The 16,217-nt window shown below is 43.2% G+C and overlaps 1 protein-coding gene across 2 annotated transcripts in view; it reads left to right on the top strand.

Annotated features, from left to right (window-relative positions):
- The window catches only part of cdh13 (cadherin 13, H-cadherin (heart)), a 513,598-nt gene that overhangs the window by 393,731 nt on the left and 103,650 nt on the right, over nucleotides 1-16,217 (top strand). For both annotated transcript variants that reach the window (XM_045688176.1, XM_045688175.1), the window contains 2 exons: nucleotides 6,339-6,521; nucleotides 15,621-15,874. In XM_045688176.1, coding sequence (XP_045544132.1) covers nucleotides 6,339-6,521; nucleotides 15,621-15,874 — 437 coding nt within the window. The remainder of the gene's footprint in view (nucleotides 1-6,338; nucleotides 6,522-15,620; nucleotides 15,875-16,217) is intronic.

The raw sequence follows: 16,217 nt of genomic DNA, 5'->3' as shown, positions 1-16,217 counted from the left end.
GTTCATTCTGTCTGAAGGACGCACATCAATCAGATGATATAAGCAGCTTTCATAAGCAAGCTGACTGGGTAAGAGAGAGAACTGCTGAAAGATTTATCCGATTTTTATTTTGCGCCTGAGAGTAATGATATTTTAGCATGTAGGAGAATATTTTCTCTCAACGTACTGCTAGCTACCCAGATGTGAATAAGACGCATGCACTGTTCAAATTAATCATCCTATCAAAAGTAATGTATCAAACTAGAGTAATAAGGATACAAGTTCAAGCATAGGATCTTTCTTTGGGGGCTTTTCAATTGTTTTTGTGAAGTCAGGTCAGATGATGCCAGCAGGCAGAAAGAGAAAGAACAACACTGTCTGTTGAAAGACGTACTGTACCTTTAAGAGTCTGCACCTCTGCTGTGATGTCACAGCTCCTTAGGGGAATATTGTTGTCTCCTCAGGGACTAAAGTGACATGGCACTGTGTGTTTGCTGTCAGCTCAATCTATGGTGCCACAGAGATGTCACAAAGCACTATCCATTAGGACAAATGAACAGCTGCTCTGCTGTACTCTCTCCCTGCATGGCTGTCTCTCTGTCAGACCAACCAAATCAAACCACATTTAAATTCATAAGCCATTCTGTCTGACTGTCCGGGATCACTGTAAGTTTATCTCTCTTTTCTGTAGTCTGTCAGATGATTGGGGATGGTGGGCTGCCGAGTAGGAGGGGTGGTGGAGGTGTAAAAAGATGAGTATGATGAGTGTGTGACGGTACAGTTTTTTATCACTGTGAGCAGAGAGCGAGAGAGAGAGATTTTCTTTCTCCTCTTCACTCCACTTAACGTTAATGCAGGCTGAGCAGCCAATTGCCATATCCTATTCACATGTGGAGAGAAAGGCCAGGGACAGACAGACAGGCAGTGGTCATTGACAGCACATAGAGTGGATAGCTCAACAAAGGCAATAAATTCAGGGTCGTTGGCTTCCAACAGGCTCATAGTGCCAGCTGGCATAGAATGATTGGAAAAGTTGGAAAGAAATAGGAAGTAATTTCCAAAGTGGTGTTAATGAGGTTTGATATTGACCCCCTGCTCCCATTATATACCCATATTAAATCAATATGCATTGTCAGCAACAAGTGGGGAATGCACAGAGAGATATACCAGGCCATTTTCATAGTAAACAAGAAGTATACATTGTATGATGGCCCTAAAGACAATCTCTGCCCACTGGACACAGACATCAGTTCAACATTTAGTTTTGAAAAAAATTGATTTGAGTTGGCAACTAACGTGAATTCAACGTGAAACAAATGTCATTAGATTGAGGTTAAAATTTGGGTGCAAAAAATACGAAATTCTCTTACGTTGATTCCTTTTTTGAAATCCAATCAGTTTTCCACATTGATTCAACGTCATCACATTGATTTTCTTTGTTGCGATGACGTGGAAACAACGTTGATTCAGCCAGTTTTTGCTCAGTGGGTGGCTGCTTCCTCCCTCCTTCACCTGTTGATGGTCTGTTGAACTAAAGTTGTGTCAGGTTACAGGCGAGGGGACATTGTTATTGTGATGGGCCCATATCATATGAAATGGGTAGCGCTAGAGTTCACCACATTAAAGAGCTGTCAAACTGTTATCAGCAGGTCAACTCAATGGGATCATCCAGTCAGCTGATATGAGTCCCAATATGACAGCTGGTGAATGTATGGCTCTAATCCCTAGCAGGCAGCTAAGTTAAATCAGAGGGTGTGTGTGTTTCTCCTCTGGCCTGCACTGAACTGCCCTGGTTTGGCCTCTACTGACCTGGTCATCCCTTCACTGTGTGTTAACAGAGCTCCCTTGCTCTTTAATTGGTTCTGGGGCTGGCTCTGGGTCTGTTTGTTTCTCTCTCCAATATACACAAGAACACACACACACACACACACACACACACACACACACACACACACACACACACACACACACACACACCACAAGAACACAAAACAAGAACCCAGGATCATGCACACGCGCGTGCACACACACACTCTGTCTGTGTGTGTATGACACACCAGGGCCAGTCTGAGTTAGTGGTTATTTCCCCCATCCTCTCACACCGCTGGTTACTTTGTGCACTCAGAGGTATTGGGGTCTTATCAGTAGCAGGGCAGGGGCTCAGTGGTAACGGGCGACAGAGATTGAATACATCCTTCTGACCGCATGGCTGCTTGAGATGATTAAATGAAACCCGAATGGCCAGTGATCTTTCTGTGTGTGTGTGTGTGTGTGTGTGTGTGTGTGTGTGTGTGTGTGTGTGTGTGTGTGTGTGTGTGTGTGTGTGTGTGTGTGTGTGTGTGTGTGTGTGTGTGTGTGCGTGCGTGCTTTTAACAATTTGTCCTCCTCAAATCTTTCAATACACCTTGAAAAAGGATCCCAAAAACCTCTTTACTATTCGTAGAGGCCGTTTCAAAGTATCCCTGGAGAAGTGTGGCTATCCATTTACTCCTGCAACAAAATCACCACACTATTTAAGCAGAAGAATATTCAAGGCAGCTCATTATTAGAATTCTTCAGGGATCCCTGATCAGTGGGACATCCCTGATTCCGTGCTCTGTCTGTGGTAATGGCTTTTGTGGGTTGTCTTATGCCTGTGGAATGGGAATGTTCCCTCTCCGCGGTGCGCCGCACAGCCGCAGCGCTACGATCCACAGGGGTTCTTGGGGAGGGAGGGAGGCTGAGGTCTGGTCTGCAGCTACAGCAGCCTGCTATCCTGCTAATCAGCGTGTAAGTAGTGTGTAACTGTTGTAATCACAGGGGGAAAGCAGCCATAGAACAGGATGTCATGGTGCTTAGCAACAGGCCATGTTCCCTCCCATTGAGGATGCCGTTTGAGGTTTAACATCAGAATAGGGTTAGGTTTGTAAACTGGCTGTGTTACCCCAGGTATATTTTTCTTTTTCTCTGTTTCTTTTTCTTTCTTTCTCTCCTTTAGAAGAACATTTTGCTTCCGTCCTCTGTAGCCTAAATGACTGAGTTGTATAAAGTTTGTTTTTGAAAGGGCTCTGTTCCAACAACCAATGCATGGTGTTGGGAAAAGCGAGCGGTAATCTGTGACCCAAAATACCATCCTGACAGAACACACCATCATCTGGAATACAGCACTGTCCTTAAACAGGGCGTTGTGTGCCTGATAGATTACTCTGTAAACTGTGATACAATAATGGTCCTGACAGAGAGAGAGGGAATTGCTTTCGGCTAGATGCATTAAGCCTCCTAGAGTATTCCTCTGCTTCACAATGCACACTACAACAAAGTGGCTGCCAAGCAGAATACATTCCTGATATGAATCTGATTAAGGGTTCTCTACAACAATAGGGTAGGAGTGACAATGAGAAACAAATAGAGATTCTGTGGGAAGGGCATAGGATAGAGCTCACTTGCATGCATGCACATCTGTATTTCTTTCTTTCCACACAAACTTGTTTTTTGCTTGAGTCCCGCTGACATACCTATAAAAAAATATTGCTTCTGCTGCTTCACTCCAGACAGCCTCAGTGCTGTTTCACTCCAGATAGCCTCAGTGCTGTTTCACCCCAGACAGCCTCAGTGCTGTTTCACCCCAGACAGCCTCAGTGCTGTTTCACCCCTGACAGCCTCAGTGCTGTTTCACCCCTGACAGTCTCAGTGCTGCTTCACCCCTGACAGCCTCAGTGTTGCTTCACCCCTGACAGCCTCAGTGCTGCTTCACCCCTGACAGCCTCAGTGCTGCTTCACCCCTGACAGCCTCAGTGCTGCTTCACCCCTGACAGCCTCAGTGCTGCTTCACCCCGGACAGGCTCAGTGCCGCTTCACTCTGAACAGCCTGAGTGCTGCTTCTCCCCTGACAGCCTGAGTGCTGCTTCACTCCGGACAGCCTCAGTGCTGCTTCACCCCGGACAGCCTTAGTGCTGCTTCACCCCTAATAACTTCAGTGCTGCTTCACCCCGGACAGCCTCAGTGCTGCTTCACCCCGGACAGCCTCAGTGCTGCTTCACCCCGGACAGTCTCACTGCTGCTTCACCCTGGACAGCCTCAGCGCTGATTCACTCTGGACAGCCTGAGTGCTGCTTATCCCCTGGCAGCCTGAGTGCTGCTTCACTCCGGACAGCCTCAGTGCTGCTTCACCCCGGGCAGCCTCACTGCTGCTTCACCCGGACAGCCTCAGTGCTGCTTCACTCCGGACAGCCTCAGTGCTGCTTCACTCCGGACAGCCTCAGTGCTGCTTCACCCCAGACAGCCTCAGCGCTGCTTCACCCCGGACAGCCTCAGTGCTGCTTCACTCCGGACAGCCTCAGTGCTGCTTCACCCCAGACAGCCTCAGCGCTGCTTCACCCCGGACAGCCTCAGTGCAGCCCTCAGACTGCTTAACCTGGCATTCACAGACAGACAGTTTGCATCCCAAATGGCACCCTATGTACCGTTGTCAAAAGTAGTGCACTATAAAGGGAATAAGGTAGGGATCACTTGGTGATGATTATGGTTTTACACCAATGTCACAACATACACTGAGTGTACAAAACATTAATAACACCTTCCTAATATTGAGTTGTTAAAGGTGTTAAAAGCATTCCACAGGGATGCTGGCCCATGTTGACTACAATGCTTTCCACAGTTGTGTCAAGTTGGCTGGATGTCCTTTGGGTGGTGGACCATTCTTGATACACATGGGAAACTGTTGAGCGTGAAAAACCCAGCAGCATTGCAGTTCTTGACACAAACCAGTGTGCCTGGCACCTACTACTATACCCCTTTCAAAGGCACTTAAATATTTTGTCTTGCCCATTCACCCTCTGAATGGCACACATACACAATCCATGTCTCAATTGTCTGAAGGCTGAAAAAATCTTCTTTAACCTGCCTTCTTCTACATGATTGAAGTGGATTTAACAAGTGACGTAAATAAGGGATCATATTGTAGCTTTCACTTGGTCAGTCTATGTCATTGAAAGAGCCGGTGTTCTTGGTTTTCTGTACACTCGGTGAACTTCACTGGCACTGTAGCACTTTGTATTTTGTATGATTTATTTATCTTGAGAATGATGTGCTCATGATGTTGTATTAATGTCAGTTTTTATGTGGTGAAGCCAAAGATACATTTTCAAATTGAGTGGACAATAAAGTTTTCTAATTCTAATTTTAATTTGGGACACAGTGTCATTGCCCCCTGACCACATATACTCTGATTCAAAAAAGTCAATGCAAAAAGGGTCAATGCAGATACTCCAGGTAGCTATTTGGTTAACTATTTAACTAACTATTTATCAGTCTTATGGCTTGGGGGTAGAAGCTGTTCAGGGTCCTGTTGGTTCCAGATTTGGTGCAACGGTACAGCTTGCCGTATGGTAGCAGAGAGAACAGTCTATGACCTGGGTGACTGGAGTATTTGAAAATGTTTAGGGCCTTCCTCTATCACCGCCTGGTATAGAGGTCCTGGACGGCATGGAGCTCGGCCCCAATCATGTACTGGGCCGTACGCACTACCCTCTGTAGCGCCTTGTGGTCGGATGCCAAGCAGTTGCCATACCAAGCGATGATGCAGCCAGTCAAGATGCTCTCAATGGTGCAGCTGTGCAACTTTTTGAGGATCTGAGGGCCCATGCCAAGTCTTTTCAGCCTCCTGAGGGTGAAGAGGCATTGTCATGCCCTCTTCACAACTGTGTTGGTGTGTGTGGACTATGATAGAGCCTTAGTGATGTGGACACTTGAAGCTCTTGACCCGCTCCAGAGAGAGGAGTTTGACACTGGATTCAATAGCACTTGAGAGATGTAAATGATGTAAGTGAGATAAAACGTTATGCTTTTAATAGCCTCTAGATGTGAGTCACTTCAAGAGGATCGGGATTCAGACTGGGCAACCTACCTTGAGAAACACCATACTCTATCCCTCACTTGTCAGTCCCAAGTCCACTGAGGTGATGATGATGATGATAATAATGATAAAATCCCTTATTTTTTCACCTAAAATCAAGGTTATACCACTGTCCAACTGAAAGGGTGAACATGTTACTACAGTAAGTAACAATTTGTTGAACGATTTGAATGAACATTCCAAAATGTTACGGTGAACCCACAAGCAGCTAACACAAAATAAATGGAATGTCTTAGTTAACTTTAGCTTACGTTTGCAAACTATTTCCCTTGTTGAACACACGTCTGCTATCTCTATGTGTGTTGACCAGTAATGTCTGTGTGTCTTGTTCCAGGCCATTGAATAGAAACCACCTGTTTATAATAAATGTGTGATAACCAGTAATGTCTATGTGTCCAGTTCAATACCTCTATAATGACACAAGTGTTGACCAGTCTCGTCCCTCTGTCTCTGTCTGTCCCTCCAGTTCCAGGCCAATGTGGACGAGGGCTCCACAGGTGTGGCGGTCAACCTGACTGTGGATGACAGAGATGACCCGGCGACGGGAGCGTGGCGAGCCATTTACTCCATCATCAACGGTGACCCCACTCAGAACTTCGAAATCCAAACCAACCCCGACAACAACGAGGGCATGCTCTCTGTTGTCAAGGTAACCACAGGGCCCTAAGGTTCTCTCAACTGACCCTTCGCTAAGCCCTGCCCCAGAATTTTGGGAAACCAATTCCAGTGCTCCTGTGGATAGCAACTGTCGTGGAGTCCAACACCTCGGATAAGCTTATGTTTAAAACCCATAGATCTGATGAGAGAAATGGAAAAACTGAGAGTTTTCATAAAAAAAATACATGATTTAAATGGCTAAATAACAGTGCAACAGGGGCACTCACAACTATGTAGGATGTTCACCCCTAAAGTTGTTCTTTCATTCAAGGTTTATAAATGTCCGTTCAATAGAGAATTGCATCAGAAAAACAATAGTCCAAACCCTGTCTCTACCACATATGGTTAAAATGTTAGACTATTTACTCTGAGAATTTAGCATGATTCGGGTTAGCTAGTGGCTGCAGGTTAGTGTGTGATAACATGGGCTTTTTCTAAATGAAATCAAAATCGAAATTGGGCCTTTATATATATATACACTGCTAAAAAAAATAAAGGGAACACTTAAACAACACAATGTAACTCCAAGTCAATCACACTTCTGTGAAATCAAACTGTCCACTTAGGAAGCAACACTGATTGACAATAAATTTCACATGCTGTTGTGCAAATGGAATAGACAACAGGTGAAAATTATAGGCAATTAGCAAGACACCCCCAATAAAGGAGTGGTTCTGCAGGTGGGGACCACAGACCACTTCTCAGTTCCTATGCTTCCTGGCTGATGTTTTGGTCACTTTTGAATGCTGGCGGTGCTTTCACTCTAGTGGTAGCATGAGACGGAGTCTACAACCCACACAAGTGGCTCAGGTAGTGCAGCTCATCCAGGATGGCACATCAATGCGAGCTGTGGCAAGAAGGTTTGCTGTGTCTGTCAGCGCAGTGTCCAGAGCATGGAGGCGCTACTAGGAGACAGGCCAGTACATCAGGAGACGTGGAGGAGGCCGTAGGAGGGCAACAACCCAGCAGCAGGACCGCTACCTCTGCCTTTGTGCAAGGAGGAGCAGGAGAAGCACTGCCAGAGCCCTACAAAATGACCTCCAGCAGGCCACAAATGTGCATGTGTCTGCTCAAACGGTCAGAAACTGACTCCATGAGGGTGGTATGAGGGCCCGACGTGCAGGACGTTTGGCATTTGCCAGAGAACACCAAGATTACCATTGGCGCCCTGTGCTCTTCACAGATGAAAGCAGGTTCACACTGAGCACGTGACAGACGTGACAGAGTCTGGAGACGCCGTGGAGAACGTTCTGCTGCCTGCAACATCCTCCAGCATGACCGGTTTGGTGGTGGGTCAGTCATGGTGTGGGGTAGCATATCTTTGGGGGGCCGCACAGCCCTCCATGTGCTCGCCAGAGGTAGCCTGACTGCCATTAGGTACCGAGATGAGATCCTCAGACCCCTTGTGAGACCATATGCTGGTGCAGTTGGCCCTGGGTTCCTCCTAATGCAAGACAATGCTAGACCTCATGTGGCTGGAGTGTGTCAGCAGTTCCTGCAAGAGGAAGGCATTGATGCTATGGACTGGCCCACCCGTTCCCTAGACCTGAATCCAATTGAGCACATCTGGGACCTCATGTCTCGCTCCATCCACCAACGCCACGTTGCACCACAGACTGTCCAGGAGTTGGCGGATGCTTTAGTCCAGGTCTGGGAGGAGATCCCTCAGGAGACCATCCGCCACCTCATCAGGAGCATGCCCAGGCGCTGTAGGGAGGTCATACAGGCACGCGGAGGCCACACACACTACTGAGCTTCATTTTGACTTGTTTTAAGGACATTACATCAACGTTGGATCAGCTTGTAGTGTGGTTTTCCACTTTATTTTTGAGTGTGACTCCAAATCCAGACTTCCATGGGTTGATAAATTGGATTTCCATTGATTATTTTTGTGTGATTTTGTTGTCAGCACATTCAACTATGTAAAGAAAAAAGTATTTAATAAGATTATTTCTTTCATTCAGATCTAGGATGTGTTGTTTAAGTGTTCCCTTTATTTTTTTGAGCAGTATATTTACAAAGCTAACAGACTGAATTTCAATATCTACCGTTCATGAAAGCAAACTGTTCCAGTTTTCATGGTGTATTTCTGAGTCTTTCCCTTTGCCCCAGTCAACTTAGATTGATTGCCAATGTAGCCATAGAAAGCCAATAATCTGGAGATGAAAATGACGAGTGTATCATGTTGATTTTGATTGGTCCAAAGTGAGGTAACACCTCCCAATGCCGAAAATGGGAGAGCTACAGCCAAGAGCGGCAAAGTCTGAACTAGCAACGGTCACAACAAACTAGCGTTCTTATTTCATCAACACTGTTAAGTACAAGCATTGGATTATAGTTATAATATAGGTTGTAATATTGTAAAGAATAAACTAATGAATAATTGTATGTGATTTACAATGACATAATGCAAAGAAAACTACATTTTGACATTAATTTATTAACATTTATTTTCCCCTACATTCTATAGCATTGAGTGAACACCCTAAATACTATGACACCTGAAATACAGTGCCCGTTGAAGTCTTTTTCGATTCTGAAATTATACTATTGTTGCATTGCTTGATAGCTAGCTGGTTAGCTAGCTCTCTTTGAAAACATTGCTAGTTAGTTATGATTAGTTTTCTCAAAATGTATAGTGCCTTCAGAAAGTATTCATATTCAGCCCTTGACTTATTCCACATTTTATTGTGTTGCAGCCTGAATTCAAAATGGATTACACAAAACATTTTCTCTCACCCATGTACAAACAGTAACCCATAATGACAAAGTGAAAACATGTTTTTAGAAATGTTTGCAAATTTATTGAAAATGAAATGAAGAAATATCACATTTACATAAGTATTCACACCGTGTTAGATTCACATTTGGCACTGATTACAGCATTTTATTCTTTCTGGGTAAGTCTCTGCAACATTTGCCCATTATTCTTTTCAAAATTCTTCAACATCTGTCAAATTGGTTGTTGATCATTGCTTGACAACAATTATCCGGTCTTGCCATAGATTTTCAATTACATTTAGGTCAAAACTGTAACTCAGCCTCTCAGGAACATTCACTGTCTTCTTGATAAGCAACTCCAGTGTACATTTGGCCTTGTGTTTTAGGTTTAAGCAGACTGAACCAGGTTTTCCTCTGGAATTTTGCCTGTGCTTAGCCTAATTTTATCCTGAAAAATCCACAGTCCTTAAAGATTACAAGCCTACCCATGACATGATGCAGCCACCGCTATGCTTGAAAATATAGAGAGTGGTACTCAGTAATGTGTTGTATTGGATTTGCCCCAAAGATAACACTTTCTATTCAGGACAAAACGTGAATCACTTTGCAACATTTTTGCAGTATTACTTTATTGCCTTGTTGCAAACAGGATGCATGTTTTGGAATATTTTTATTCTGTACAGGTGTCCTTCTTTTCACTCTGTTAATTATACTGACCAAAATATAAACACAACATGCAACAATTTCAACGATTTTACAGAGTTACAGTTCATATAAGGAAATCAGTCAATTGAAATACATTTGGTCTATGGATTTCACATGACTGTGAATACAGATATACATATACAAAAAAGGTAGGGGTGTGGATCAGAAACCCAGTCAGTATCTGGTGTTACCACCATTTTCACTATGCAGCGTGACACATTTCCTTTGCATAGAGTTGATTAGGCTGTTGATTGTGGACTGTGGAAAGTTGTCCCACTCCTCTTCAATGGCTGTGCAAAGTTGCTGGATATTGACAGGAACTGGAACATGCTGTTGTACACGTCAATCCAGAGCATCCCAAACATGTTCAGTGGGTGACATGTCTGGCAAGTATGTAGCCCATGGAAAAATTGGGACATTTTCAGCTTCCAGGAATTGTGTACAGCTCCTTGCGACATGGGGCCATGCATTATCATGCTGAAACATGAGGTGATGGCGGAGGATGAATGGTACGACAATGGGCCTCAGGATCTTGACATGGTATCTCTGTGCATTCAAATTGCCATCGATAAATTTCAATTGTGTTCATTGTCCGTAGCTCATGTCTGCCAATACCATAACCTTACCGCCACCATGGGGCATTCTGTTCACAACGTTGACATCACCAAACCGCTCACCCACACAATGACATACACATGGTCTGCTGTTGTGAGGACGTTTGGACGTACTGCCAAATTCTCTAAAACGACTTTGGAGGCAGCTTATGGTAAAGAAATTAATAAATTCTCTGGCAACAGCTCTGGTGGACATTCCTGCAGTCAGTATGCCAATTGCACGCTCCCTCAAAACTTGAGACATCTGTGGCATTGTGTTGTGTAATAAAACTGCACATTTTAGAGTGGCCTTTTATTGTCCCAAGCACAAGGTGCACATGTGTAATGATCATGCTGTTTAGCTTCTTGAAATTCCACACCTGTCAGGTGTATAGATTTTCTTGCCAAAGGAGAAATGCCCACTAAAAGGGATGTAAATAAATGTATGCTCAACATTTAAGAGAAATGCGCGTATTGTGAGTATGGAACATTGGGACCAACACTTCACATGTTGCATTTATATTTTTGTTCAGAGTAGGTTTGTTTGTGGAGTAACTTCAATGTTGTTGTTCCATCCTCAGTTTTGTCCTATCACAGCCATTAAACTCTGTAATTGTTTTAAAGTCACTATTGGAATCATGGTGAAATCCCTGAGCAATTTCCTTCCTCTCTGGCAACTGAGTTAGGTAGGACGGCAGTATATTTGTTGTAGCTGGGTGTATTGATACACCATCCAAAGTGTAATTAATATCTTCACCATGTTCAAAGGGATATTCAGTGTCTGCTATTTTAGAAATAATTTACCTATCCTACTAATAGGTGCCCTTCATTGTGAGGCATTGTTAAACCTCCCTGGTCTTTGTGGTTGAATCTGTGTTTGACATTCACCGCTCTATTGAGGGACCCTACAGATAATTGTATGTGTGGGGTACAGAGATGAGGTACTCATTCAAAAATCATGTTAAACACTATTACTGCACACAGAGTGAGTCCATGCAACTTATGTAACTTGTTAAGCGACATTTTTACTCCTGAATTTATTTAGGCTTGTCATAAAAAAGCAGTTGAATATTTATTGACTCAAGACATTTTAGCGTTTCATTCATTTTGTATTCATTTGTTGAAAAAAAAAATATATATATATAATTCCACTTTGACATTATGGGGTATTGTGTGTATGCCAGTGTCAATTTAATAAATTTTAAATTCTGTAATTTAAAATTGTGTCTGTAACACAACAAAATGTGGTAAAGGTCAAGGGGTGTGAGTAATTTCTGTAAGCACCCTCTATTGGCGAGCTACTGTAAATTGGCTATATTAGGAATATAACTCTCTCATCTACGTTCGACATCAGCAAACAATTTGAGAGCACTGTTAGCTCCAAAAATGGTTAGTAGCTTTGAATTCATGCACAGTGCATTCAGAGCCTCCTATGTGTAGAAAAAAACACTGCTTTCACAAGCCCCATGTTATGGAATAGGAGAAAGCTTAATGTCGGCATAAAGAGGGTATTGATCTGCAGGTAAGTCTCTAGCATAAACACACGGGGAGCTAATCAAAATTCAAAATGACGTCACGTGTGACGTGCGGGACATTCAATCGACTATTTAAGAACATACTTTGACAGCATTGTGATTGTATAAAAAACAATACTCTCAGTTAGTATTAGATATAATGTCACGGCCCTGCTCGCCTTGGGGGACAACATTCCATGGTTACCTTGGTTACCCTATTGGCTCAGAAAAAACTTGACCTTTTTCAAATGCAATTTTCTTGTCAATTACAAAACCACATTTAAGAAAAGTACAACATGTCTAAAGATGGATGGGGTCAATTGAAAATAATGGACCTACATTTACAGTCTCTTCATTCTGTCCAGCTTGGTAACAGTCATCGCAACAAAAGCTATGCATTCAGGGATCATTAGAAATTCCAAAAGCAATGGATTGTTGCAGATTTTGATGGCAAGGAAATATATTAATATTTAAGTGCGGTCTGTGAAGACCGATTGTGGCCACTGGGGGAAAAGGAGTTTGACTCCCCTGCTATAGTGGTTTGAAAAGGGAATTGGGCTTCCCTGGAAAATGTTGACCGAGGTTGCAATAGTATAGGGGGCGCGGCTGGGCAAAGGGTCAATTATCTCTCTCAAATATCTCTCAAATAACTCTCCTATCTCTCTCAATCCTCTTAAGGATGAATGAGCTAAAACAGGTATTGTTTGTGGTATCATTAGACAACGGGTGGGTCTAATCCTGAATGCTGATTGGTTAAAACCACATTCCAGCCGGTGTCCCTTCCACAAGTTACCACCATCTATGACGTTAAAATGCCTATTTACTCTGTTCCATCTGACTGCGCAATCCACTGTCTCATCTACCCAGCCAGGCAATGTATAAACTTGATCTCCACTATAAAAAGCATCTAGACTGTCGTGTCTTTGGCTATGCCGGATTAAGTGATATGACATGCTAACCTATAAAATCCTTTCTGTGTAATTAATATTACCTGATTAAGCTAATCAGGTAAATGTAATTAACTAGAAAGTCGGGGCACCACGGAAGAACGTTTATAGAGCCGTTATCTTCCGAATAAACTCTTAAAATACTTAGTAATATTTTACATCGATAGCAGTCAATATTAACCCTTATCTTATTTTCAGTCTCATAATGAAAGTTGTAAATTCTTGGCTATCTTCACGAACCCTGGCTAACAAGTTGAATCAGCAATACAAAATTGGGTTTAATTATTTATTTACTAAATACCTAAACTAATCACACAGAATTACAAATACACGAATACAAATGATGTCATACATGATGGCTGGTTACACAAAGGAAAGGGGGTTGGGCTTGAATGAAAGAGCGGGAAGACTTAGGAACAAAGAAACAGCAGCTATGCTATCGTAAATACATTATCTTATGCATTCTAAATTACCGCCCATTTGGAAAAGGAAAATGCAATAAATATTTACTCTGAGCTGCGCTTCGGTAGATTGGTCGTAGATGCTGGCCGGGTTGGCAAACAGATCTTCCTGTCCTCGGAAGAATGTCTCTGGTGGTAAATTGGATACGTGGTGGTATCTTCGTCTGTCTGTTAGACTGGATCCGTCGTCCGTCCTTTCCTAGCCCCTGCTAACTCAACGGCTAGGAAGTATCACTTCTGTAGTGAATAAGCTCAAAGTTCATACCATTCGCCACCAAAGCTCACGCCGAGGTTGGCTTAGTTCTGTACTTGACGTGTGTCCTTCTAACGTAGAGGCTGCAAACCTCACGTACTGGAACATGTGGTTATCTTTTCGTCAAAGGCGTATATAGTGGAGAGGGGGAAGGATGTGTTTCATCGTTTATAACCCCTGTCTCTTCACAGGGGTGGGCCACTGATCAAGCAGGGCACTTTCCTTATGAAAACCCAATTCTCTCATTTGGAAGCTAAAATTACATTTAATCTCCTAACAAACAATTTCAATATCAAACATTTCAATTGCATAACAATTCCATGTGACTCTGATAACTAGAGGGTGTATACTTTCCCAGGTACAGTTTATGTCGTCCTGTCATCAGTCATAATGTCTCAGATGACAACCGAACTGACATCCATACTCATAACGTTACCAAGCATATTTCCAACTGGTTTTATTACCAAAATATGGTTCCTTTTCCCCATTTGTTTGATGTTCCCAGACTCTCTATATTTAACACAGGCTATTCAAGTCCTTCAGTAGGGTCAGAAAGAGAGGGGAAGGGAGAAAGGTATTTATGGGGGGGTCATAAACCTTACCCACAGGCCAACGTCATGACAAGACATTATCTCACATTTCTTTTAGTCTAATATTTAGATTTCAACAGCGGAGATTTGTATAAACCTTGCTTTCTGTCTCTTCGACATTTGCAACATTGTTTCAATGTTCAAATTAGATATCCAGCTGTCCCATAGTAATGAAGGTGTTGGTTGTCGGGACGAGACAGAAAGGCAGGCAGCATTTCTCAGCCGGGCGAAATCATGAATCAGCTGGCATCATTTTTATGGATATATACAAAGAAATGTGCAATTTGCAGCTAATTTGCAGTCTTTCCAGCTTCAGTTTGAAATGATTGTGTTACTGTAGCTGTGTTGTTGGCAAGCTCCTCTGAGCAACAGTGTCCTGACAAGTGAGCACATTCTCTATGCCAGTCAAAATCGCACCTCATTAGCTCATTGTTATGGATGAATCTAAATAAATGTCACTAGAAAAAAGCTTAAACAAATGCAAATGCAGCTACTTTTCTGTTATTCTGGCTGAACTTTTTGACGTGACTGTAAGTTAGCCGTAGTTGACTAGCTAGCAAGCAAGGGATAAGAACGTTGCCAGCCAGTATGGCAATGAAACATTTAGAACGAACGACTGGGTCGTTTCCATAGATACAGAACAAAAAGACTGAATGACTGGGTCACTTCTCTAGCAACCCTAGATTTGTGTCGGGACTATATCTTGTGGAAGGATTAAAATGTGCTTTTAATGAAAATATGTCAATCATTATTTGAATATGTTGGTAACCCGTATAAAAGTGATAATGCCCTCAAAGCCGGTGTTTAGAGGATATATTGGCATGGTTTGCCGGCCCTCGACTTTGTCCGTGCCAATATATCCTCCAAACACCGGCTTCTCTGGCATTATCACTTAATTATAACAGGCAGGGTGGATGGTGATATTACTGCACAATCTGGCCTATTCACTGGAGATATGAACATACAGGTTGCACACTAAATATCCTGTAACACTCATAGCTTTTATTGCTCTCATTATTCTAATAAATCCATACAATTTAGCAATAAAAATAGGATACAAGACTACAGAATAGCTGTAACCTTGCTAACATTGTATATTTTTTTCTCTAACACACTGCAGTTTGCCCCTTTACTCAGTTTGCTGCTGTCCTCCATTTTCCCACTTTTTCTTAAAAATGTTCTCTCCCCTTCACCACTTTGTTGCTGTCCTACCGGTCTTATCATCCATCGTCTCCCTTCTGTTCCTTACATGTTTTCTCTTCTCACCTCCTTCCCTCCACTTCTCTCCTCTCCTCTCCCCCCCCCAGCCTCTGGACTATGAGAGTGTAGTGTTCCACACGCTGCTGATCAAGGTGGAGAACGAGGACCCCCTGGTGCCAGATGTGGGCTACGGCTCCAGCTCTACGGCCACCGTACACATCACTGTCCTGGACGTCAACGAGGGGCCCGTCTTCTTTCCCGACCCCCTCCAGGTCACTAAGATGGAGAACATCCCCCTGGGCAGTTTTGTGGCCTTACTCAACGCCACCGACCCAGACGTTCTCCAATCACAGAGCATCAGGTGAGTGATGAGGTCATCAACCTCCGCCAGGCAAAACATTCTGCAGCATCCAGGGTTACACTTCAAGTTCTGGCTTTGGTTGTAACCTGAATGTCATCTCATGGATATTGAGGTCCACATTGACTGTCAGCTTGACAACAATGAGCTGTGTGCAGGTCTGTTTATGTGCAGTAAATCTCATAAGGCGTTGATTCCACAGATGTTCCTCACAGTTATTGATTGAAAGTTGTCAAGGGGGACAATCAGGGTTCAACTTAGTTTGACAAACAACAATGATGTACAATGAATTTGTTCTTACCCTTTTAATCTTTATCCTCACTCACCTTCAGAGTTTGTCTATGGT

Source organism: Salmo salar, chromosome ssa10 (assembly GCF_905237065.1).
Source record: "Salmo salar chromosome ssa10, Ssal_v3.1, whole genome shotgun sequence".
Lineage (NCBI taxonomy): Eukaryota > Metazoa > Chordata > Actinopteri > Salmoniformes > Salmonidae > Salmo > Salmo salar.
The sequence above is the reverse complement of the archived record's forward strand: the minus strand, read 5'-3'. Positions and strand labels throughout refer to the sequence as shown.